The sequence below is a fragment of the Vicia villosa genome, unplaced genomic scaffold (genome assembly GCF_029867415.1).
Source record: "Vicia villosa cultivar HV-30 ecotype Madison, WI unplaced genomic scaffold, Vvil1.0 ctg.001990F_1_1, whole genome shotgun sequence".
In the NCBI taxonomy this organism is placed as follows: Eukaryota; Viridiplantae; Streptophyta; class Magnoliopsida; order Fabales; family Fabaceae; genus Vicia; species Vicia villosa.
The window spans coordinates 266873-291937 of record NW_026705802.1 but is presented as its reverse complement, the minus strand read 5'-3'; the positions used below and the strand labels follow the sequence as shown (position 1 = coordinate 291937).

At 35.3% G+C, this 25065-nt stretch overlaps 2 protein-coding genes across 4 annotated transcripts; one reads left to right on the top strand and one right to left on the bottom strand.

Moving 5' to 3' along the window:
* Positions 1-613: 613 nt before the first annotated feature.
* On the bottom strand, positions 614-1661 carry LOC131637407 (uncharacterized). Its single transcript, XM_058907994.1, has one exon. The coding sequence runs from the start codon at positions 1488-1490 to the stop codon at positions 702-704; it is 789 nt and encodes a 262-aa protein (XP_058763977.1). The 5' UTR covers positions 1491-1661; the 3' UTR covers positions 614-701.
* A 1290-nt stretch (positions 1662-2951) lies between these two features.
* On the top strand, positions 2952-6614 carry LOC131637412 (uncharacterized). 3 transcript variants are annotated; one of them, XM_058907999.1, is made up of 6 exons: positions 2952-3376; positions 3675-3797; positions 5163-5261; positions 5369-5530; positions 6028-6108; positions 6546-6614. In XM_058907999.1, the coding sequence occupies exons 2-6, from the start codon at positions 3775-3777 to the stop codon at positions 6571-6573; spliced, it is 393 nt and encodes a 130-aa protein (XP_058763982.1). In that variant the 5' UTR covers positions 2952-3376; positions 3675-3774; the 3' UTR covers positions 6574-6614. The 3 variants fall into 3 exon arrangements, 2 of the variants coding, with proteins under 2 accessions (XP_058763982.1, XP_058763981.1); XR_009294332.1 differs by lacking the exon at positions 6546-6614 and having other exon boundaries at positions 5163-5303; positions 6028-6531; XM_058907998.1 differs by lacking the exon at positions 6546-6614 and having other exon boundaries at positions 6028-6531.
* Positions 6615-25065: the final 18451 nt, after the last annotated feature.

Sequence of the window (25065 nt, the reverse complement as noted above, 5' to 3'; positions counted from 1 at the left end):
TTAAAAGAGACTCAAACTAATACATGTGTAGAATAAGAGAGATCCAAACTAACAAAAACAAAAGAAACTAATTAAAATCAATGTATTTACAAAAGCAAATAAACCAAAACACAAGCAAAGGGACCTCCATGAAAACAACATCTACCTGTCATTTTGTGCCCTCAAATCATGTGCAAATCCTGCATTATGCCATTCTTGTCCATCACCTTCTCACACCTCCTCTATACCTTCTTGATGCAAACCCTCCACCTTTCCAAACACATCTATTTTTCTAATCACATGGTAAAACCCAACTAGTTCATTAATAAAAACCACACGCATAGTACCCGTCAGTTCAGTTGATAATTATGCAGAGACATCAGATGCATAAAAACTACACACATAATTCCGTTAAACCAACTCAGTTGATAATTGTACAGAGACATCAGATGCATAAGAATCACACATATAGTCCCGTTAAACCAACTCAGTTGATAACTATGCTGAGACATCAGATGCAGATGTTTGAGTTTGAACCCGCGATATTCTATTTGTTCAACTTTAAGAAGTCGATTTCACTCATTAGACTATTTGATCAAAATAAAAACTACATGCATAAATAAGTAGAATAATATATTTAAATTAAATATGTCATTAATCCTCATAAAATGACAATAATAAAAGTTAAGGATTCAAAACATATTTAATCCTTAAAAACAATGCTACTTTTTCTTGCTCTTATCTCTATTGTTGGAGAAGATTGAACCCAAACCAAATAAATTTGCAGAAGGAACATTAAGAACAGGATTAACTCTAACACTACCATGAGATCCATGACTCTTATTCAATGGAGGTTTAAGATAACTGTTAGGCCCAGATGAATTTGAAAGCCTTGTTGAAGAAGAATGTTTCTGAGAATTTTGCTTAATACTAATACCATCCTTTGAGATTGAATTCCTCTTAACACTTGAAGTAGATCCAGTTGAATTGCTTCTAGATAGAAGTGGCAATGGACACAAGCTTCTTCCATAGCCACTTCCACAGCTACTACTTCTCTTGAAACTCCAAAATGACTTTGAACTTGAACTTGAACTTTGTTTTTCACACACTTCATCATTCATATACTTGCTTTCTTTGGAGGTTTCTTTTGAGCTTTCTCTTCTCAAGCTTTTGCCATTGGAATCGCTAGAATTTGAAGGGTTCAATGGAGGGTGTGATGGTGATGATTGAGTTGTTGCTAATGGTTGCTTCAAAGGTAGTTTCTTTTTCTTGATTTCAGCTGGGAGGATTCTCCCATCTGAGAAAAGCTCTTCAGCTGAAGATGATTCAAGGTTGAGAGTTTGATTGACACAGAAATCAAAATCAATACTTGAATTCAACCCAGAAGAATTTGATCTAAAGGGGTGTTGCTCAACAGGTATGGCATCTGTTTGTGAAAAGTCCTGAGAGAATGAAATTCTTGGACTCACTGAAGAAACACCACAGTTTTCTGAGCAAAGTTCAATGGCCATGTTTCATTCAAGGTTAGAACAAACTTAGAAATAAAAATGGCAAAAACTATTGGGTGAGAGAAAAAAGGACAGAACATAAGAGGTTTTAAATGGGGCCAAAACAAAGTTAGTAGACAAGTCAATTTGAAAGGTTCAAACCTAACTATAAAAAGCAATAAAAGAAGCATAAATCAATGTCCCTCCAAGCAAAAAAAAGAAAGGAATTTCATAAATTAAATTTTGAATTATCAAAAAAGAAAGGAATTTCATAAATAAAAATTTGAATTATTAAAAAAGTAATAATAATAATAATAATAAGCAAGGTTGTGAATTGTGATGTGGTCCAAAAAGTGGAGAAATGGGTGTGAGAAAAGGATATGCTATGATGGGTGAGACTTTTGGAAAATGAAAAAGGTGGTTTTGTTGATAGAGAGATATAAAGAGACGTGGAGAGAGTGTTTGAAAGATAGCTTGATAGATTATGCTGGCTTTGGGTAGAGGTGGTTAACCACTTTTTAAAAGATAATATGATATAAAACTAACTAACATCACTACATGAGTAAAATATAAATTATACAAGTTTTGTTTGGCTAGGCTAGTTGCATATACAAACAAAGATACCAAAAAAAGATGCCAAACATGATACATAATACAGCTTGTACCTCTCAATGATGAACTCATCAATTTTGTTATGAAAGTAATGTGTTTATTTCATATGCCAAATGTTGAGTGACTCATTTTCATACATATATTATATCATTAGGAGTACAATAATGATATAATTTATAAAAGAAATTGTTATTAATGATTATTTTACTACTATTTCACTAGAGGCTTCAGTTTTGTCTCTTGATGTTGTTGGGGTCAGAAAGTCAATTTTTTATCAATATTTATACACAATAATGATATGAAACGAAAAATATTTTCCTACTTGAAGTCAAATATAGTGCCTTTAACTTTTGTATGTATATTTTAAATGAGAGAAATTTAAAAGATGAGAAATAAGAGAAATATTAAGATAAACACCTACAATATCACATAACACATCTCATATTTAATGTTTAAAAAATATAACAAAATAAATTTAAGATTTTATTTCTGTATTATTCTATTTTTTATTTTTTTTTAAATATAAATTTTATAATATTTTGAAATAAATAATTTTTAATGTCACAACTATCTGAAAGTTCAATACACACTAGTGTAAAAAGAGCAATATAATTTTAAAATTTACACCCGATATATTAAAAACGGGTGTAAATAAAAAAAGCGATGGCAATTTTGTAAATATCATATCATTTTAAATATTATTAGGTGACTATATACACCCAATTTTTTGAAAACAGGTTTAAATTAAAAATATTAACATAATTAAATCTCAATTACTCCCGTTAAACTAAAAACGGGTGTAATTTTTTTATTAGCTGAATAAAATAATCTAAACATATTAAAAAATTACTACATTGAATTGAAAATTTTCATTACCATAATTGAAATTGTTCATTCCCAGATTCATCGAAACCCAGATCTCCGTAACTCATTTCACAACATTCACTCAGTGTTCTCCTCTCATAAAAAACACTCTCACCCCATTAAACCCTAAACTGCGATTTCTCACCTCTCTCGCCTAACAATTCATCTGCAAAATTCTCAAATTTTTTATCACCGTCTCCATTTCCGACGGCTATCGGAAGAGGATTCTCTCACCATTGATGTTGATTTCACTGTTATCGGAAGAGGATGATGTCGAAGTCAGTTCTTGCACGATAATTGTTTTTCTTCCGGCAGCACGGTAATTATTCCGGCGGTGAAACTTCATCTACAAAATGATTTAGTGTTCGGCCGTGGTGCTTTTCTCTTTCACTGAAGGGTACAGAATTAGGGTTCGGTTGTGGTCTTCATTTTAGGTATGTCTCTTTATGTTCATGTATGGTGATTGATTCAACAAAAATTTATACATGAGTTTAATTATGTGTGAATCTGGGTGTGTATTGTTCAACTTTTTGCATTGATCGTGTTTTTTAGACGCTTAAACCACAGTAAGCTCACAGGACCTATCCCAAGAGAACTTACTCATCTTAAAAATATCAAAATTCTGAGTATATTTCAATGTTTTTTTCTTCTCATTTTCATGTTCTAGAATGGAAAAATCCAAGTTCAATTTCATTTATCAGCTAATTTGAAAACTCGATTGTGATTTTGCAGTGATTTTCTTATAATAACCTCTAGAACAATACCAGTAGATGGTAACTTTCAATTATTCAGAAATCACTTGCATTGTCAACATTGGAAGGATATAGTGGCTATGGAGCTGAACAGGGAGAAAAGGTATGTCATATTGATATCTTTTAGAGGTTTTGCATTTTTTCTCCATTTTTCATTCATGTATCTCTCCATCCACACTCTATGGTTCTCTCACGTGTCAAACTCAATGCTAGTTATACAGTTTTCCAACATTGTTGATTGTTTATTTATAATTTTTCTGGCAAAACAATCACGCTCGGTCAAACATAAGTGAAGAGAAGGTATAAAGAACTCAGTCTCCTCATGCATAAATGTCGTTGATGTCATTTTCATTTTCCGATTTTGTGTTTTGTGTTTGTGTTTACAGTGAAAAATACTCTGTTGTTGTTTCTTATCTTGTGCAATCTTACCGTCTCTGTTAAAGAAGTAGCGCCTGCTATACTAGTTTGAACGTAGCCATGTGAGTAGTAGATTGAACTATGAGAATCCCTTAATGCCCTTAGTTCCATTGTAAAATTCTTCACTGTGTCCAATCAACCCGCAACTAAAGCAAAACGTTGGAAGTTTGACTCCATTGGCTGAATTCCCAATGTATAATCCTTCTTTGATAGGTTTAATGATGTTAAGATTAACTTTAACTTTGGCAACCATAACCTTATCTGTATAGTTGTAGCAATCATTGTGCAACATTAAACTTTTTGCAATTGTCTCATAATGTTCATGAAAGAAAATGTTCTCATATAATTTTTTAATCTAAAAGCCGACAAAGTGCATGTTTGAAAATTGTTTAGTGAAATATATAGACACCTAAAAACAGAGAAGTAATATTTATTAGTTTAACACAAGCTTACACACTGGTGTTAAATCCAAAAACACAAGCTAAATTTGTTTGGGTTTGTGATATCAATTTGATGGTTATCTATTTTCCGAAGATTTCAACTATCTCTTTATTAGCTGAGTAGATTCTAACTTTAATTTGACATTACTCTTATATATTTATGAGTTTTATTTTATTCCAAAGATCCTAATCAATATTACTTGACTGACAAGTTTTTAGTTTGTCAAAAGTAGGGAGTTGTAATAGGGAAACCACTTGAATGACAAGTTTTTAGTTTGTCAAAAGTAGGGAGCTAGTTGTAATAGGGAACCAGAAACACTTTGTAACAGGCAACTAAAAGAATGTAACGAAGAAAAAAAAAGCTAGTGAAATTGAAAGGTTAATGTGTTGTACAGGTGTTGATCATGTACTAAATAGGGTTAGTTGACTTTTTCTTGACATTTTCTCTCTGACAAAGAAGAAAATGAGCTGGATAGACTGAAGTTGAGATTTACTCAAATATTTTATGATAATATTCTGAAAGTAAGGTGTTTCCTTGATTTGTTTTGGTGTCTATTATATAGTGTTGTAATGGCATAATCTTGATATATATTGCATATCATTTTGTCTAGCTTGAAAAACCAATGGAGGGTCTGGAAGACTGGTTGGAAGCAGTTTATAATGCTCGCATCCCCTGTGCTGTTGTTTCAAGTCTTGATAGAAAAAATGTGGTAGAAGCTTTGGAACGAATGAGGCTCAATAAGTATTTTCAGGTTGGTAATACTTGTGAAGAGTTGAAATCGTATTGGTATTAATAACAAAATTTACTTGATCTTAGGTTATATTCAAAGAGCCAGAGATCCTTTTTTCGAACATTATCATGGCCATTGGTATTGTCGAGGAACTTCTGCTGTATTCCCACGAGGAACTTCTGCTGTATCATACATCGAGTTAAACTTTTTCTGAGGACTAGATACAAGATACGCGCAACCTTATTCATGTAAGCTCTTTATTCTTGTAGTAGATGCAAAGCTTTGGCATGTATTAAATTTAAACAAACTCTATTGGATAAATTTAACTCTGTTTTTTCTTTTTCTTTTCACTTCTAGTATTGAATTCGATCTCTTACATGTGCTGAGTTTATGTGGTGTTTTTCTTAAGATTCAAATGTCGCTTTCAATTTGTCGGAAATTATAGTTTTGTAATATAGAATGCCTGAATTTTATTCTTTGAGGTTAGTTACTAGTGTATTTGTCGATAATTAAGATCGTGTATTCAGGATCAGTTGATAATTCTCACGAGTGTTGATGAAGGTTTATAATTGAATAATTTTGGACCAGAATTTGCTTGCACATCAGGCCAATGCTGTGCTCATTCTTCAGTATTGGTTCATGGTTTTTCTTTTACTAAACAGTAGGGACATTAGTATTTTGTTGTTTTTTGAATATTTTGTATTAATTTTCTAATGAAGTTCATTTGAATGCATATGTTGAACAGGCTGTTACTTCAAGCTATGGGAGATGGAATATGTCTTTTAGCTCACAGTCACGCCCAATTCGCCTTACAGTTACCTGTGCTGTATGTCACTACTATAACACTGCTTTACATATTTTACCTTGTGCTTGCATGTTAGATTGTTTAAAACTGTGTTGCATAGTCTTACATTTAGAAGTCGCGGAAAATGCACAATTCTATAGTACGCTATGAACTGTGTTGCATTAGAGAATGTTCTGAATTCATAAACCAACAGTTTTCTGAAATTTTGTCATACTTTATAAGTCAATGTTTTATGCTAACAGTTGAATACTAGTATAACTGCATTTATGTAGCTTAGTAGTTCATATAGATGTTGAAGTCTGTATATCTAGACAGTTTGACTGATATTATGTTAAGACATCAGTTGTTTCCAGTATTTTTCTATTGTTTCTGAATGGTTTCCCTCCTCCACTCCACATAACTATGCGTTTTGGGGAGTGTATCTTCCATTTTCTGCTTATGCTGAATGCTTTGTTCAGGCTAAACCACAGACAGTGGAAAAAGTGAGCCAGATAGTGAAGAAGAAGCTGGCTTTATCAGATGACTCTCCAACCAACAGTTTTCTGAAATTTAGAAATGCAGCATATAACAACATGGATAACGGAGTTCTAAGTTTTGATCACGTACGAATTCCAAGGAATCAAATGTTAATGAGGTAGTTCAATTTTACTTATTTGCCTTCTCTGGCCTCTCCAACCAAATATCTAATAATCTTAGCTGTAGGTTTAATGGTGTATAATTTATACTACATAAATATAAGTGATCTGTAGGGGCCGAGTGACTACAGTCCAAGGCACTAGGCAATGTCTATGTAGGTGAATCCACAAGATGCGAGACTGAATCAAACTCAAATAGTATTAACCAATACACGAATAAAAATAAATTTAGTCAGTATCTTCAGTGAATATTAATAGTTAGGTTATATATGGTATTGTGTGTATCAATTAAGTGCATTTTTTCTGGCACCTACTTTTTAGTAATTAACTATTAAAAATATCTACACTATTAATTACTTCTTTTTTAATGCAAAGGTAACTTGATAAAAATGATGGTTAAGAGAAACAAACGGGAACAAAAAGCTGTGTACATCATGTGTAAAACTCATCACTATTGTGATGTGTGGGGGGAATGTCTGTGACCGCAAGCATGTCTTTAGATTGACCTTTTCTATTCATTTTCGATATCAATGTTTTCCTTTTCTAATTTTTGTCAATATAATAATCCAGACTGCACTATCAAGGTCTGGTATAAAACCGTCGAGGATACTTTGGAAGTTGCATATTCACACAATGTAGAAAACATTTTTTAACATTTTTTAAGAAATTAGAGGTTTGTTGTGTGGCTCTGAATTGCTATATAATGAATAATTTTGTAGACTTTGCTTGAGAAGATGAAGTCGGTGTACACGAATGTAGAAGGTCTTCCTCCGGATCGAATTGTGGAAAGCAATTGCTTCTCCAGGGCGTGGTATTTTGGCCATGGATGAATCCAATGCTACATGTGGAAAGCGGTTGGATTCAATTGGACTAGAGAACACCGAAGCTAACCGTCAAGTATGGCGTAAAATTATATATGAAGAAAGTGTTATGACTTGGTTAAAATATAATTTTTATGTGTATGATTTTATAGTACTTGAAATATTATGAATGCACATGATTTTGTATACTTTTTGGTTAATATTAAAAATATTTTGACTTGGTTAAAATATGATTTTTATGTGTATGATTTTATAGTATTTGCAATATTATGACTGAAAATGAAATATAACTAAATGGTGTATATGAAATAGGGTGTAAATAGATTTAAATATAATATAATTGTTCATTTATAAATGACGTATTTACACCCGATTTTTATTAAAATAGAGTGTAATTAAGAAGGTATCTACACCCGATTTTAATTAAAACAGGGTGTAATTAAAACGTAATTACGTCCAATTACACCTGAATTTTATTAAAATAGGGTGTAATTAAAACGTAGTTACGCCTAATTACACCCGATTTTTATTAAAACAGGGTGTAATTAAAAACGTAATTACGCCCAATTACACCCGATTTTTATTAAAACAAGGTGTAATTAAAAACGTAATTACACCCGATTTTTATTAAAATAGGGTGTAATTAAAAACGTAATTACGCCCAATTACACCTGATTTTTGTTAAAATAGGGTGTAACGTAGAACATATTTACACCCAATATTCTTAAAATAGGGAGTAATTACGAACGTATTTACACCCGTTTTACACTCGTTTTAAACGGGTGTAAATGCGTTAGACATTTCTCACCCTGTGGATATACACCCGATTTTTATTAAAAATAATGGGTGTAAATTTAATAAAAAACGGGTGTAAATTAACATTTTTGTACTAGTGACAAGTTTCTACAGATATTCCTAAAAAAGAATTTTAAAATATAGACATTGCCTTCAAAATTTATTATAAGACATTTTCGACGACCCACATCTTCAAAAACATCAAGGTTTTTGAAGAAATTTGAAACATCGTGATTTTGGAGTCCAAATCTAACAAGACATTGATGATGGTCTAACCCCTTGGTATATCAAAAGTGTTCAAAATTTTGAAATTCATTGTATTTGTGTATGTGTTGGTTGTATATGTGTCGGTTATTTGTTATATAAGTAAATTGTTGTGTTAGTTAGTTTGGTTATAAGTTAGTTATGGTTATTACTAGCTTGTTGAGAAAACTTAACCAATAAGTAATTAATTCACTTTAATGATTGTACTGATTCCAATCATTAATATACTCTTGATTCCTATTAAGTGTTAACCATTCTTACTTTTCATTCTAACTTTCATCATTCACTCCCTTCCTTTCCAAATTTGTTTGCTTATCTTATCATTATATCAACAATTGTTCCAACAAGCAGGTATAACAGAGTTTGGTTCTATTCTTCAATATGAAATTAACATTCATGGCAAATATGAGTTGAAGTATTAAATTTCCAACAAATCATCTAACATTCAAATGAGAGAATTATAATCGTTAGTGTGTGTAAATGAAGAGTATATTCAAATTTTAAGATGTGTTTGAATCTGTGAATGACGGTGTTCTTGTATTAGATGAAAATGAAAATGAAGTGTAAAGAGCTCTCCATCACGAGCAGAAGAAGAAGGTTGTAAAATATTTGTTCTTGATTCATCAATGCATTGACTCAAACAATTTTGAAACGATCATAGAAGAAGAATCAGCAAAAACTACACAATACTCTCTCCAGAAAACAAATAAGGTGATGACAAACTAAAGAAAGTGAAGTTGCCAGCATTGAGGAGATAAGACTCAATTTCTCATTCTTTACAAATTTGTGAACTCATAAACCAAATGAAGTCATGTGGAGCAATAGTCATTGCAATGGAGAACATAGATAATGTACTAAAGGACTTTGAAGTCTAACTTTGATCATATTGTTATGGAAATAAAGGAATATGAGGAACTTAGACATATGAGGTTAGATTTGTTAATCAAATGGCTCCAAACATAAGTGACGATAGAATGGATGAATTGTGGTATTTAAATTTTCAAAAATTGATTTATAAAAATGCTTTGAAAAAGAGTTATGTTAGAAGATAGAAAAAAATAAAGATAAAGCAGGAAAATAATAGAAAAGAGAAGAGACATAGAAATAAGCCGCGGGATAAAAATAGTTAACATAAATAAAATATAAATGGGTAGATAGATCACACTAGAGACTTATTACGATTCGTCCTAAACCATCTGGCCTTCTACAATCTCTAAGAATTTCCCATTAAGATTTACACTAAAACATACTTGATCTTTTACATATTTTTTAAAAGGGAAATGGATAGAAAGATCACACAATTATAGTCTCGTATTGTTTGTAGTTGTCATCTTCTTCATGTAACTTCTTATTAAAAACCTTTAAAAAACATTTTTATTTAATAAAGATGGATTTCTTTTAATATCATAATTAACTCCTCTCTTGTGTTTGAAGCCATTTAGTCAACTAATGATTTCAGAGTCTAACTCTTGTTTAAATACTAATAGTCTTAAGAAGAATGATGACTTCAAACAATTCTTTTAAATTGAAACATTCCATAAAAAATCTTCACCGTTCAAAGGTGATAGATATGACTATTATAAAGTTAGAGTTTAGAGTGTCATATTTAACAAAAGTTCAAGATTACGGCGCCCATCGCCTATCAAATAGTTCGCCCAGACGAAATCCAACATGGCCGCCAATACTGTCTGCCCGATGTGGCGGTTAAGTAAGAGTGAGTCTTTGTTAACTTCGGAAATATATTCGGACCATGATCTCCTCAATAAAAGGAATGATTAAGACCACGTCAAAAGGGCCAAAAACCCTAATTCGAGAAAAATTCCTATAAATACCATATCCCCCAAAGGGATAGGAGACCACTCTCAACTAACACTTACTTACTCACACCCATTCAAACACCACCCAGAGAGTGATCCGCTCTGAGTAACCCTAGAAACATCATTATGATGTCCTTCTACGACCTAGAAGTGTCGGCCAACAACAAGACCTTTAAACTCACGTGAGCTGGTCCTTAAAATAGCCTAAAAAAACTCCATATAAGGTTACTCGTCGTTATGGGCTATCCCTCACCAAAAACGTGTAATATACCTACTAAGGCCTCCAAGTCTCTCTGCTCTTGTAAGGGGAACACACACACATGTATTTTTTTGGATGGCACAGTGGCACCCATTGTGGGGCCCAGTAAAACTAACTTGGGCCACACCTTTATTTAATAATTGTCACCTTTCCTGCCATACCCTTGCCTCCAACTTTTAGCCATTACTAGACATGGTGAATATAAGAGCTATATCCCTTACTCCTGACGATAACAACGCTATAGGAGAAGTTAAAGTCATAAGGAGATGCGAGCCACCATGTACAAGTTAGGATGCCACAATGGAACATTGGAAGATGATGTCCTAAACATCAGACAATGGAAGAGATGGACCCGCTAGATCCTCATACCCTCTCGGACGAAATATGGGTGTTCCCTGTTCCTGAAGGTTTCAAGCCTTCATCCTTGGGAAAGTTTGAAAGGCCCGTCGACCTCTACAAGCACATCACCTCCGTCAACACTAAAATCTCCATCATAGGAGCACCAAACTCCCTGAAGTGTAAGTTGTTGTCAGGTACCCTCAAGGAGGACGCCCTCTGATGGTACATAGGCATCCCGCGGGCCTTGATCAACACCTACCAGAAATTTGTAAAGAAGATGGTACACCAGTTCGCCTCCAGTCGCCACAAGAAGATTTCCACCACCAATCTGTTCAACATCCGTCAGGGTGCATCAGAATTATTGAGGGACTAACTCACACGCTTCAATAAAGCCATCATCAAGGTAATCCCTCATAACCAATAAATGTTCATAGGAGCGTTCCAAAATAGACTGAAGGCGAGGTCCTTTAATGAATCCCTCACCCAGAAGCTTACGCTCTCGCTCACCGAAGTAGTCGCCAGAGCAAAATGCTACATCAAAGGCGAGGAGAGCCACACCAAAAAGAAGGCCCACAAAACCAATGAGCGTGGTGCCAGAGCTGAAAGCTCTCACTCCTTAAGGAAGAATAGCTACACCTTGCTCATAAAAGATAAATCCATGTTCAAGAGGGCGGGAAAAGCTACGAAAAGTTTAACACCTTTGAACACCCACCGAAAATAGATCTGGCGCGAGGTGCTCCGCCTACACAACATTCCGACACCGCCGGCCCCTAGTTTTGAGGTAATGGAATCTGAACCAGAAAGATAGGGTAAATTCCATAAAGTCAAAGGGCATTATACCAAAGAATTTTACCAGTTAAAGAAGGAAATGGAAAAATTGATACAGGATGGCTACCTCAAGAAGTACATAAAAGGCATCCCTTCCAACTAAGTGAAATGATGCAACCCATTGAACGAGAAAAAATGAGAAGCCTGGGGTTGGGCATGTCTAAGGAAACACCCAGGAAAATTGGTGAGGAGACAATGCGTTATACTCTCAATACCATTGTCGTAGGATTCGTTAGGGGCGGCGAGACTAACTCCTCTTGCAAGAGATATACCAAAAAGTCCTAAGTATGGACAACCTTCCAGAGATAGCATGTACGAAAATGCTAGAGGCCGTGATCTTGTTTTCAGAAGAACATGTACTCGACATTCCTCCTCATCACGATGATCCCGTGGTCATCACCGTCAAGTTCAAAGATTGGGAGATACGCTCTGGGGATATATTGTACTAGGATGCCTTCGAAACACTGCGCCTATATCTTGAGGAACTGAAGCCATTCAAAGGATCATTGGTAAAATTCTCAGGAGAACAGGTACCGGTGAAAGGCTACCTCACCCTCAAGATTACGTTTGGAGGATAATACCATGCCAAGCAAATAAAGGGTAAACACTTAGTCATTGATGCCCCATCTTCATATAATATAATCATTGGGTGACCAGCCTTTAACCGTTTGAGAGCCACTTTATTTACTTTGTATCTGTGTGTGAAATACTCGTCCCTAATAGGCGTGAGGGCATCGTACATGGAGACCAAGAGATCGTCAAAAAGTGCTACTCAGAAAGCCTTAAATTAAAGGGAGCATGCCCCCAGGCATGAGGCAAAAAAAGGCCAACCTAGGGATAACACCGCTCTATGAGGCAGGAAAAGGCAAAGAGATTCCTCATCCATCCCCACAGCGCTAGGAAGCCTGAAAGGGAGAGGAGATTCCTCCTATTTAGGAGCACTCAATATAAATCGTCTTGTTTTTCGTTAGTTATTCCTATTAGTTATTTTATCTTTTGTTATTTACTTAGTTGGCATTTTTCACGCCCAAGTATTAATAATATGTCGGTTGCAAGAACAATTTATTTGGAAAGATGAATTTTTTCCCTCTCCGTCGACTAGAGGTGAGGGTTTTTAACGAGATGTCTCGTTCCTAGTTTATCTATGATTATGTCGTTATCCCATATCCATGCAGAAAATTTAACTCCGTGAAGAACAATTTTATTTGTTGGATCCCCCAAGGGTGGATCATTTCCGTCCATAATAGCAATTGTATTTTTTGGATCTTCCGAGGGTAGATCCTTGCTGCCATAATGGAAATTGTATTTGTTGGCCCCCCTAAATATGGATCATTGTTGCACATGATGGAAATTGTATTTACTAGATCCCCCAAGAGTGGGTCTTTGTCGTCCATATTGGCAATTGTATTTACTAGATCCCTAAGGGTGTATCCTTGTCGTCATAATGACAATTGTATTTGTTGGATCCCATAAGGGTGGATCCTTGCCGCCCATAGTAGAAATTGTATTTGCTGGATTCCCCAAGGGTGGATCCTTTCTGCCTTTTGTGGAAATTGTATTTGCTGGATCCCTCAAGGAGGGATATTTGCCCTCATAGAGGCAATTACATTTGTTGGATCCTCCAATGGTGGATCTCTACCGTCTAAAAAGGGCGACCATGATGATAAGACGTCTATAAAGGAAAACTAAAGAACAATCAAATACTAAAAATAGATAACATAAAGACACCCCATTAGGGCCGCCGTTGTTCCAAACAGTTACAAAAGCCCTAAAAGGGGTCAAATAAGAATTACAACAAAATAACAAAAATCCACATATGGCGAACATTATTATTCAAGGAATCCCTCCTTAACAGCAAGCTCTGGCTGTGAACTTCCAGGATTGCCATCCTCACAGACCACGCCCTCCACCTAAGATGGGAAGTGTTCAGGTTCAGAAGGGGACATCTCCTCTTCATCCACCATGACCCCGCCTCTCACGACTTTAAAAAGGTACAAAAGACTCAAGTCTAGAGTAGGGTACAAGAAGAGGACTTGCTCCTTATCCCTCTTGATGGATCTCCTAGAGACTGACCCCAATTCATCGGTCAAATTACATACCTCCTTTTCCAAATATTTTTTATGGAGGAGAACCTCATCCAAAGAGTCATGCGTAGATTTTTTCTTTGCAGAGACCTCCATAGCTTTGGCCTGGACATCTTCCAGCTTCTTCCCCCACTTATCCTCGTCTTGTTAGAGTGACTGAAGCAATAGTAGAATTTCATTATAGGCCTTCGTTTGCTCCTGGAGCCTTGCCTCCAGGTCACTCGCATCCTTGTTGCACCTCCCTCGTTCGATGTCTTGAAGCATCAGCACACTTAGCAGAAGGGCATATTTCATATTCATTATAGTTGAGGGTGACTGTGAACTAAGAGCCCAATATTCATAAGGGAACTCCTTGGAAAATAGGAGGTGCGAGCTTCTGGAGTGAAGAAGGTCGGGGTTGACATCATTCCACTAGGGCGTAAGACTCATGTCCCTAGCAGACTTTTCCACCTGACTGATCCGCTGTCGTGCACAGATCAAAAACGAGTATTTTGTAAAACAGAAGTTTAGCGGTAACGACAACTCGAATATCGTTCTCACAAGGATTCTTGTATTATATTAACTAACAGTAACAATTAATGGGGGGTTTGGTTTAAGGTTCTATTTAACAAAAAGAGCAAATAAGTGATTCTGAAAAGTGATTATAAAATAAGTTGTTCTACTGTTCGGGTTCCCCACTTATCATTGGGAATTATAAAACTAATCCCCAAGCGAATTCTATCCTTTATTCGATTACAGCAACAATAAACAAGCGAAATTGGTACTATACGGTTTATATTCCTATTATCCGAATAAAGCAAACGGATTCAGCACTCATGAATTAAGCAAACATGATTTGACATACGCAAGTTAACGATAAAGTAACGCTAAATCGCGAAACAGATCAAGGAACATAAACCAATCGAATTAAATCAATAATATTATGTATGAATCGAATTAAGTATGCAACACATATAGAAGATTATTGAAAGGGAAAAGAATTGGGATTAAAATTATAAAACCTCAAAGATTCAGTGGAACATGAACAATAGATCAACCCTTGGACTTAGTTCTTCATGATCAACGTCTCAAGCTCTCAAAACAATAAAATCGTGAATAGTCTAATGTCATGAACAGTACGGCCAGACCTAGGCACTAGAGAGAATCAAAAGGTTTACAACCCAACTAGGTCAAAAACATAACCCAGGCCCAAAACTAACGACCCAAAACTAAAATAAAACTAATGCTGCAACTTCAAACGAAATTCTGGAAATAACTGACTCCGGATCTGACTTTGACTCAAACACAAAAGTTGTAGCTCTTTCTCTTAGCTTTCCGGCGATTATTAGAACGCCTCAATCGGATTCCCGGAGCTCCAGTTATGATCATTTTAGTGCAGACTGCTAATGCTGAAAATAAAGTGCGAAAATCAAATTAAACCAAAAATAAACTAAATTAGAAAAACATTATTAAACATAAAAGTAAACAAAGAAAATCAAAGAAATGCTTAAGAACAAACATAGGAGAATGTGCATTAAAATGCACTGATCAAATTCCCCCACACTTGAACTTTTGCACTCCGAGCAAAATAAAATTAAAACTCAAAAGAAACACCCAGCAATATTTACTCATTCTGGGCTACAAACTCTTCTGCGGTTAAGATTGCATCAATAGGTACTAATGTTGCACACTAAGGATATCGTAGGAACAGAAATCCGCAATTGTGCGGTCATAAGCCTCCTGAACACACAAACCACTTCGAATAATGTTATTATGCCAAAACCTAACTTAATCATCCTCCTTTTTACTCTTTTTCATTCTGGCGCAATCACATTAAGCCCGTTATCTCCACACACTCATAGTAAGGCTACCGGTTAGTGACTCTGATCCTTTTTTGCATGGGGTTCTGGTACCTATGTAGTATACCCCTTTTATTCTCCAATTGTAGTTGCGGGGGATTGGACCGTAATCCTCCCTACCATGTTCAGTACCAGAAACCTCTGAACCAACTAACAACGGGACTTGAAATCTCTTTTTTTGTAGGTTTTACAACCGTTGGGTTAAGTGACCGGGTGAGGGTCACCAAACTTAGAAGGTGCGTTCCTTTTTTTATTTTTTTATTTTTTTAAAACTTAGATCACTCACTTATTTTCATCGGCCTCCTTACATAGAGCATGTGTGAGATGGTGCCGACTGCAAAGATAAACTACTCAAGAGCTATTAGAGAATGATAATTCAAGGCTATGTCATAATAAGTATTCAAATTAACTTCCATATGCAGGAGACTTACGGTGTTAAGACAATACCGATCTTGTGAACTTTTCCCAAGTCTCCACAACTAACCACAAATTAATCTATAGCCTAAAACTTTCAAAATTATTCTTTTTTTAGAACTGAGAACAAAACAATTTTTTTTGAAAGAAAACAAAACAAATAAATGATTCCCTCTCCCACACTTAAGAAATACATTGTCCTCAATGAAAGAACATAAGTATAAAATAAGAGTGAGAGAAAGGAAAGAACACACCCGAGTAGTCAGGGAGGATATGTGATCACATAAGAAGCCTTTCCCAAAGAGATATATTCTACACTTTTTTCTTCCAAAGTGGGGATCTCATAAAGCAGCTTTGGTAATGCCCATTGAACTTGAAATTTTTATTAGTGTTATCTCCTTTTATTCCAGGATCAAAGAAGAATTTTTGATAAGTAAAAGTGTTGAATGGGCACGTGATCTTCTTTTCCACAACATCAGAGATCAAAAGATTGAGGGGCTGTCTCACTACTTTTGTTTCATCTTCCCCTTCAATTAAGACCCTATGCAAAATCATAGATGGGCTAATATCGAGAATTTCAGTCAAAGTCCACCCAATCACCTTCTTATGCTTCTCCAAAACCTGCTAAATCTTATTTTCTTGAACAAAATCAAGGTTAGAAGAAATTATAATCGGCAGCATTCCAATCATCTCTAAATAAGCATATTTAAGATTTTCAGGAATTGGTTTCAGCTCAGGGGAATGTGGCTGCTCAATGGAAGGAATGCTTGGGGCAGCCGGGATGTCAAGAGTATCAGTTGCATGAACAACTTCATCGATAACAACTTCACCTGTAGTAGATATGTTACCCTGCAAGGCAGCATCAATCTCAGCACATACAACACAAATATTAGTGTCAGTACAATCAGAACATGAGTAAACATCATCAAAATCAGACAGTGATGGAAAATCAGATGCAAGCAAATCAGTACAAGTATCATCAACAGTTTCAGAAAGCAACTTTATTTGAAAAATAGAATGCTCTTCCAAGGGTTGTTGGTTTGATCCGTGAGCTTGCTGCATGGCATTCAATAACGTGACAAGTTGTCCAATTTGTGTTTGCAAAGTCTGAAGAGTAGAATCTATTTGTTGTTGATACTGAAGATTATTTGCAGCCATTTCTTTGACAATATCCTCTAGTGAAGGTTCAGAAGGTGCACAACACATAACCTCAAATTCATTCAGATGCTTATGTGGATCCTCACCTGCAAAACCATTAAATCTAGGCAACAAATGTATTAAACCAGATTTCAATTCAAAAGGTACATCAACATCAGGATACTCAATGCATAAGTTCGCATCAGGGGCAGCCAACTGCCTTAAGGTTCTTTGTTCAGCCATGTTATCAACAAACACTGAAATACCAACTATGTCCCAAACAGGCAGAAACAAATAGAAAGAATAAAAGCGATTAAAATAAATTCATAAAAATATAAAAAAACTAAATTTAATCTAATTAAGACAAATAAGAATTTTGGGAATTTTTTTGGATTTTTTCGACTGTATGAAAACAGTAAAAAATTCTTTAAAAATAGAAAAACGATGAATTTGGCGATTTGAAGTCGGACTCCTTTACTCTTTTAGAGTAAAGGGTAAAGGAGTATTGACCACACAATTTTTCTGCTTCCAGTAGGAAAAAACAGATTATCGATCAGACTCAATTTCCAAAAAAAAAAACGTTTTTTCGACTCAAAAAGGCGTTATGGCCGAAACCGCGAGGAACCTATGGCCTAAACGCACAAACATTAAACCTAAGACTCTAAAATCAGTTAATAACGACAAGAATCCTCGGCAACGGCGCCAATTTGATCCGCTGTCGCACGCGGGTCAAAAACGAGTTAATTTGCAAAACTGTAGTAACGACGGTAACGGTAACTCGAGTATCGTCTCTCAAGGACTCTAGTTATGACTAACTGAAATCGAATTGGGGGGGTTGGTTTGATTTCTGATTAACGCAAAAAAAATATTAAAATAAGTGATTCTGAAAAGTGATTATAAAATAAGTTGTTCTACTGTTCGGATTCCCCACTTATCATTGGTAATTATAAAACTAATCCCCAAGCGAATTCTATCCCCTATTCGATTACAACAACAATAAACAAGCGAAATTGGTACTATACGGTTTATATTCCTATTATCCGAATAAAGCAAACGGATTCAGCACTCATGAATTAAGCAAACATGATTTGACATACGGAAGTTAACGATAAAGCAACGCTAAATCGCGAAACAGATCAAGGAACATAAACCAATCGAATTAAATCAATAATATTATGTATGAATCGAATTAGGCATGCAACAAATATAGAAGATTATTGAAAGGGAAAAGAATTGGGATTAAAATTATAAAACCTCAAAGATTCAGTGGAACATGAACAATAGATCAACCCTTGGACTTAGTTCTTCATGATCAACGTCTCAAGCTCTCAAAACAATAAAATCGTGAATAGTCTAATGTCATGAACAGTACGGCCAGACCTAGGCACTAGAGAGAATCAAAAGGTTTACAACCCAACTGGGTCAAAAACATAACCCAGGCCCAAAACTAACGACCCAAAACTAAAATAAAACTAATGCTGCAACTTCAAACGAAATTCTGGGAATAACTGACTCCGGATCTGACTTTGACTCAAACACAAAAGTTGTAGCTCTTTCTCTTAGCTTTCCGGCGATTATTAGAACGCCTCAATCGAATTCCCGGAGCTCCTGTTATGATCATTTTAGTGCAGACTGCTAATGCTGAAAATAAAGTGCGAAAATCAAATTAAACCAAAAATAAACTAAATTAGAAAAACATTATTAAACATAAAAGTAAACAAAGAAAATCAAAGAAATGCTTAAGAACAAACATAGGAGAATGTGCATTAAAATGAACTGATCAAATTCCCCCACACTTGAACTTTTGCACTCCGAGCAAAATAAAATTAAAACTCAAAAGAAACACCCAGCAATATTTACTCATTCTGGGCTACAAACTCTTGTGCGGTTAAGATTGCATCAATAGGTACTAATGTTGCACACTAAGGATATCGTAGGAACAGAAATCCGCAATTGTGCGGTCATAAGCCTCCTGAACACACAAACCACTTCGAATAATGTTATTATGCCAAAACCTAACTTAATCATCCTCCTTTTTACTCTTTTTCATTCTGGCGCAATCACATTAAGCCCGTTATCTCCACACACTCATAGTAAGGCTACCGGTTAGTGACTCTGATCCTTTTTTGCATGGGGTTCTGGTACCTAAGTAGTATACCCCTTTTATTCTCCAATTGTAGTTGCGGGGGATTGGACCGTAATCCTTCCTACCAAGTTTAGTACCAGAAACCTCTGAACCAATTAACAACGGGACTTGAAATCTCTTTTTTTGTAGGTTTTACAACCGTTGGGTTAAGTGATCGGGTGAGGGTCACCAAACTTAGAAGGTGCGTTCCTTTTTTTATTTCTTTATTTTTTTAAAACTTAGATCACTCACTTATTTTCATCGGCCTCCTTACGCAGAGCATGTGTTAGATGGTGTCGACTGCAAAGATAAACTACTCAAGAGCTATTAGAGAATGATAATTCAAGGCTATGTCATAATAAGTATTCAAATTAACTTCCATATGCAGGAGACTTACGGTGTTAAGACAATACCGATCTTGTGAACTTTTCCCAAGTCTCCACAACTAACCACAAATTAATCTATAGCCTAAAACTTTCATAAATATACTCTTTTTAAGAACTGAAAACAAAACAAAATTTTTTTTGAAAGAAAACAAAACAAATAAATGATTCCCTCTCCCACACTTAAGAAATACATTGTCCTCAATGAAAGAACATAAGTATAAAATAAGAGTGAGAGAAAGGAAAGAACACACCCGAGTAGTCAGGGAGGATATGTGATCACATAAGCAGCCTTTCCCAAAGAGATATATTCTACACTTTCTTCTTCCAAAGTGGGGATCTCATGAAGCAGCTTTGAGTGATGCCCATTGAACTTGAAATTTTTATTAGTGCCATCGCCTTTTATTCCAGGATCAAAGAAGAATCTTCGATAAGTAAAAGTGTTGAATGGGCACGTGATCTTCTTTTCCACAACATCAGAGATCAAAAGATTGAGGGGTTGTCTCACTACTTTTGTTTCATCTTCCCCTTCAATTAAGACCCTATGCAAAATCATAGATGGGCTAATATCGAGAATTTCGGTCAAAGTCCATCCAATCACCTTCTTATGCTTCTCCAAAACCTGCTAAATCTTATTTTCTTGAACAAAATCAAGGTGAGAAGAAATTATAACCGGCAGCATTCCAATCATCTCTAAATAAGCATATTTAAGATTTTCAGGAATTGGTTTCAACTCAGGGGAATGTGGCTGCTCAATGGAAGGAATGCTTGGGGCAGCCGGGATGTCAAGAGTATCAGTTGCATGAACAACTTCATCGATAACAACTTCACCTGTAGTAGATATGTTACCCTGCAAGGCAGCATCAATCTCAGCACATACAACACAAATATTAGTGTCAGTACAATCAGAACATGAGTAAACATCATCAAAATCAGACAGTGATGGAAAATCAGATGCAAGCAAATCAGTACAAGTATCATCAACAGTTTCAGAAAGCAACTTTATTTGAAAAATAGAATGCTCTTCCAAGGGTTGTTGGTTTGATCCGTGAGCTTGCTGCATGGCATTCAATAAAGTGACAAGTTGTCCAATTTGTGTTTGCAAAGTCTGAAGAGTAGAATCTATTTGTTGTTGATACTGAAGATTATTTGCAGCCATTTCTTTGACAATATCCTCTAGTGAAGGTTCAGAAGGTGCACAACACATAACCTCAAATTCATTCAGATGCTTATGTGGATCCTCACCTGCAAAACCATTAAACCTAGGCAACAAATGTATTAAACCAGATTTCAATTCAAAAGGTACATCAACATCAGGATACTCAATGCATAAGTTCGCATCAGGGGCAGCCAACTGCCTTAAGGTTCTTTGTTCAGCCATGTTATCAACAAACACAGAAATACCAACTATGTCCCAAACAGGCAGAAACAAATAGAAAGAATAAAAACGATTAAAATACATTCATAAAAATATAAAAACACTAAATTTAATCTAATTAAGACAAATAAGAATTTTGGGAATTTTTTTGGATTTTTTCGACTGTATGAAAACAGTAAAAATTTCTTTAAAAATAGAAAAACGATGAATTTGGCGATTTGAAGTCGGACTCCTTTACTCTTTTAGAGTAAAGGGTAAAGGAGTATTGACCGCACAATTTTTCTGCTCCCAGTAGGCAAAAACAGATTATCGATCAGACTCAATTTCCAACAAAAAAAAACATTTTTTCGACTCAAAAAGGCGTTATGGCCGAAACCGCGAGGAACCTATGGCCTAAACGCACAAACACTAAACCTAAGACTCTAAAATCAGTTAATAACGACAAGAATCCTCGGAAACGACGCCAATTTGATCCGTTGTCGCACGCGGGTCAAAAACGAGTTAATTTGCAAAACTGTAGTAACGACGGTAACGGTAACTCGAGTATCGTCTCTCAAGGACTCTAGTTATGACTAACTGAAATCGAATTGGAGGGGTTGGTTTGATTTCTGATTAACGCAAAAAAAAAGATTAAAATAAGTGATTCTGAAAAAGTGATTATAAAATAAGTTGTTCTACTGTTCGGGTTCCCCACTTATCATTGGTAATTATAAAACTAATCCCCAAGTGAATTCTATCCCCTATTCGATTACAACAACAATAAACAAGCGAAATTGGTACTATATGGTTTATATTCCTATTATCCGAATAAAGCAAACGGATTCAGCACTCATGAATTAAGCAAACATGATTTGACATACGCAAGTTAACGATAAAGCAACGCTAAATCGCGAAACAGATCAAGGAACATAAACCAATCGAATTAAATCAATAATATTATGTATGAATCGAATTAAGCATGCAACAAATATAGAAGATTATTGAAAGGGAAAAGAATTGGGATTAAAATTATAAAACCTCAAAGATTCAGTGGAACATGAACAATAGATCAACCCTTGGACTTAGTTCTTCATGATCAACGTCTCAAGCTCTCAAAACAATAAAATCGTGAATAGTCTAATGTCATGAACAGTACGGCCAGACCTAGGTACTAGAGAGAATCAAAAGGTTTACAACCCAACTGGGTCAAAAACATAACTCATGCCCAAAACTAACGACCCAAAACTAAAATAAAACTAATGTTGCAACTTCAAACGAAATTCTGGGAATAATTGACTCAGAATATGACTTTGACTCCAACACAAAAGTTGTAGCTCTTTCTCTTAGCTTTCCGGCGATTATTAGAACGCCTCAATCGGATTCCCGGAGCTCCAGTTATGATCATTTTAGTGCAGACTGCTAATGCTGAAAATAAAGTGCGAAAATCAAATTAAACCAAAAATAAACTAAATTAGAAAAATATTATTAAACATAAAAGTAAATAAAGAAAATCAAAGAAATGCTTAAGAACAAACATAGGAGAATGTGCATTAAAATGAACTGATCACTGACCAACAATAGAAGGGTACTTCTCTCCAATTACTGAGCTTTAGCTCCCTGCAACGCACAAAATGAAGTCTCGATCGCTCTTTTTCCCTCGAATGGTCTGACCCCCGAGTTGGCTCTTCGGATAGGTGGCGCTCGAACTTACATACTTAATCATCTCCCATATCTCCATGCGCTCTTAGGTGTAGGTCTTGGACATTTGATCTACATAAACAAAAATGTAGGTTAAAGTAGGATATATAAAATCCCATATAAGAGAAAAAGAAAGTCACCTACCTATATAAGCAGTGAGATGGTTGCCACCCTATCGCCAAAGTTTAATCACTTCTCGACAATCCATAACCTCAAACTGCTCTAGAAAGCGAATGGTTCTTCTTTCTACAACCGACAGGAACGCCCAATCATAGTCCGTAACTATCGCCCGGACCTCCATCCACGATAAAGGGAAGAGAGGAACATTGTCATAATCCAACATACCAAGGGAATCCTCTCGACCCCTCACTCGGACAACTTGTCCTTCCAGGGTCACCCAACAACCTTTCGTTGGTTTAGTCATAAAAAAATGAAAATAAGACCTTGATAATGTCCAACTTCTCGTAAACCATATCAAAAGCCCCAATGAAACCCCACCTATTGGGGAACAATTGAGAGGGGCTATGTTAAGTACCCTGATAATCTCTATAAAAAATTTAAAAAGGGGAAAAAGAACCCCCATGTCTATGATAGGGGCTAAAATTAGAAGTACAACGAGGGGGCGGAAAGAGACTAGAAGGGTTACCCTCTCCGAAGTAACCCTCTAGAATAAATTGGTCATCATCCCCTAAGGACGAGACGTACACTCCTTCCAAGAAGGCATGTATCTATCCCTCATAAGAGAAGATGAAGACAATTTCGTCTATGCCTTTGGAAATGACGAAGGGAGAAGAATTTGTTCCTGCAAAAACAACAAAATAAAAGGCAGTCACCACCACCGATGCAACCATCGGAAAAGAACCATCTACCCAGAAAATCCTATGTTTAACACTAAAAAGGGGGTTCTCTATCATACAAATCCATTTAATATATGGTATACAAAATGATAAACAGAGATATAAGTCTCATACTTGGGAGAAGGTCAAACACCTGCCAGAAAATCCAAAAAAGATAGCTCGAACAAAGTTGCATAAAGTAAAATGGAATAAGATGCATGTCAGGATTGATGTTCAATGTGAAGAATGGGATATCAGTAAGTTAAGGATTAAAAAGTTGAATGTAAATCAAATGAAAATAATGAAGAGGCATGAATTATAGGTCTAAACTCCGAAACCTCGAGCTACTCCAACTCCTCAAGATCTTATAACTCTTCAATAATAAGAATAGATTATTCTATAGGATATTGATTATGAGATGCCATCACATCATCCATCTAAATCTCTTCACTATGCCATCCTTGAAAGTTTAAAGGAGAACAAGAGGTTATTCCAAGATCACCCTAGGAAATTTGAGTATCATTAAAAAATTGTCACACATATATCCACTAGGGTCTACAACATTGTTGAATATCTAGATGGCTTTGAGAATTTTCTCCTCCTCTATTTTAGACTGTGAAGATGATGAAAGTGTAGAATAGTAGTGTTATGTATTTTCCTATTGTTTTCTTATTTTATTCCTTCTTTAAATTTCTTTGTTCATTTGCCTGTTTTTTATTTTAAATTTGTAACTTTTCTTTATCTATATGAGTAAGTTTATTTTAGTTGATGATTATTTTATTGTTATATTCAATGTTCATCTTCTACTTCTTATTTTTCTTTTTCCCTCTTTCTAATAATGCCAAAGAGGGAGAAATATACTCTCAAGGGGGAGTGTACTCGTTATATTTGTCGAGAGGAGCTTAAATTACATTTCTTTTCTTGTTAACCTCTATTTTAAGACGCCTCATTGAGACACTCTTTGTCATAATCTAAAGGGGAAGAATGTGATTCTATATAATTAAAAGAATTTGATGATGGGAAAAGGGAACAAATTCACATATCAGGAACATCATCAAAGAATGAAGAAGAAAGAATAACATTTAATAAAAAAGAGAAGTTTATGATATTTGGGTTAATAGATCAAATGAAAATGAACAACATCAACAAAATATACCTAACTGCTAAATAGTCGCCATTTGTTCTCTAAGTATTAAAATCATACCAGGCACTTACTAAATATTTTTCAAAACCTCATATTTTTTACAAAATGTTTTTAAAAAAGACTTTGGATTAGTCAAAACCCTTTTAGACCAAACATAATCGATTAGGAAGTGTTTGTAATCGTTTATAAAGAAAAGTTCATCAT

Coding starts and splice junctions, on each gene's coding strand:
- LOC131637407 (XM_058907994.1), bottom strand. CDS start 1,490: ATGGCCATTGAACTTTGCTCAGAAAACTGTGGTGTTTCTTCAGTGAGT.
- LOC131637412 (XM_058907998.1), top strand. CDS start 3,775: ATGGAGCTGAACAGGGAGAAAAG. Junction 5,262..5,368: donor GTCTTGATAGAAAAAATGTG/GTAGAAGCTTTG, acceptor ACTTGATCTTAG/GTTATATTCAAAGAGCCAGA. Junction 5,531..6,027: donor ATACGCGCAACCTTATTCAT/GTAAGCTCTTTA, acceptor TATGTTGAACAG/GCTGTTACTTCAAGCTATGG.